This window comes from Bidens hawaiensis, unplaced genomic scaffold (genome assembly GCF_021521415.1).
Source record: "Bidens hawaiensis isolate Kalapana, Puna unplaced genomic scaffold, B.hawaiensis_p1.1 tig00014841_1, whole genome shotgun sequence".
NCBI classification, from domain to species: Eukaryota; Viridiplantae; Streptophyta; class Magnoliopsida; order Asterales; family Asteraceae; genus Bidens; species Bidens hawaiensis.
In genome coordinates this window covers 220,165-221,769 of record NW_027492313.1, presented here as the reverse complement: position 1 = coordinate 221,769, position 1,605 = coordinate 220,165, and the positions used below count along the sequence as shown (strand labels likewise).

At 38.7% G+C, this 1,605-nt stretch overlaps 1 protein-coding gene across 1 annotated transcript; it reads left to right on the top strand.

The window, feature by feature from the left end:
* Nucleotides 1-207: 207 nt before the first annotated feature.
* On the top strand, nt 208-723 carry LOC143547866 (uncharacterized). The gene has a single exon (XM_077039176.1). The coding sequence runs from the start codon at nt 208-210 to the stop codon at nt 721-723; it is 516 nt and encodes a 171-aa protein (XP_076895291.1).
* The last annotated feature ends 882 nt before the right edge of the window (nt 724-1,605 follow it).

Here is a 1,605-nt window from a genome sequence, read left to right as displayed (position 1 = left end):
GAACGAAGCACGAGTTGTTGTGAGGTTTCTTAAGAAGTTGTTTACTCGTTTTGGTACTCCAAGAGATCGGGGAACCCATTTTTGTAATACCGTCAAGGAGAAGGCATTAGCTCGTTATGGGGTTACTCATCGTACCTCTACTGCCTATCACCCTCAAACGAATGGTCAATTCGAGAATGCTAATCGAGGGGTGAAGAGGATTTTGCAATGTGGGCATTCCGGACCACGTACAAGACTCCGTTGGTTACTACACTGTATATGCTTGTTTATGGTAAGTCTTGTCATCTTCCGGTGGAGTTGGAGCATCGTGCTTATTGGGCATTGAAGACGGTGAATGTCGATCTTACCGCAGCCGAGAGAAAAAGGTACTTTCAGATTCAAGAGTTGGAGGAGCTTCGGGATGCAGCATATTCTCGATCATTTAACATTAAAGAAAAGATGAAAGCTCTACACGATCGACATATGAAAGGTGGCAAAGAGTTCAAGAAAGGCGATAAGGTATTATTATTTAACTCTCGTTTGAAGTTGTTTGCAGGAAAGTTGAGATCGAAGTTGACTAGGTCGTACTTGGTGAAAGAAGATTTCCCGTATGGAGTGATAGAGTTGGAGAATCTGGATAATGGATCATCTTGGAAGGTGAACGGTCATCGCTTAAAGCACTATCTTGGAGGACTGGAGGAATCAATCGAGATGGAAGAAACTCCTCTCGATCCGTCGCATTAAATTGTCACATGTGGTTCTTGAGTGAAAACTCAAGTGTAAAGTTTGTATTTTCATTTTTATTTTTTTTTTCATTTTTTATTTTTATGTAAGGCCCCGAACCCCGGGAAACCCCACAGTTGGTAATTATACAAAACACTTGAGAAATTAAATTAACTTAAAATCAATTCTTTGCATTAAAATAGCATTACAGAGTATAATTCGGCGGAAAACGTAAAATAGATGATTAAGTTCCCAAAATCAAAATTAATTATACTTTTAAAAGTCTTTTGAAATAAAAGGTTCATAAGTAATTCTGCATTCCAGTATGCCCTTCACCGTCCAAGTAGCTTCGTGCACGTCCAAGCGATAAGGCATCCTCTTCCTAACCTGAAACTCACACTAACATGCACACAAAGTCAGCTTAAGCTGAGTGAGTTTAAGTTTTAAATAAGCAACAAAAGTCTTAAATAATCATTCCAACGGTTTTAAAACGGTAAACGGAAATACATCGGTTAGGTCACCACATTCGATAAATAGTCATTCTTACGTATGAGCATCTCTATACGTGTATTCCTATATATATCAATATATATATATATATATATATATATAACATTCAGGGCCGAGAAAACGTACAACCCAAACACGTAACATTCAGCGCATGCAAACACAAAGTAGGCATACGCAACATTCAGTAGTCGAGACGACTACAAACATTCAGGGTCGAGCAAACGTACAACCCAAACACGTAACATTTGGCGCATGCAACACAAGGTAGGCATACGCAATATTCAGTAGTCAAGACGACTACAACATTCGCCAAATATTGGCCATTCTAAATATATATATATACATACACATTCGATAACATTCCAAAGCCTACCAATACTAGCAGGCCTATGT

Excerpts from the sequence above, each read along its gene's own strand:
- LOC143547866 (XM_077039176.1), top strand. The coding sequence starts at position 208 with ATGTGGGCATTCCGGACCACGTACAAGACTCCGTTGGTTACTACACTG.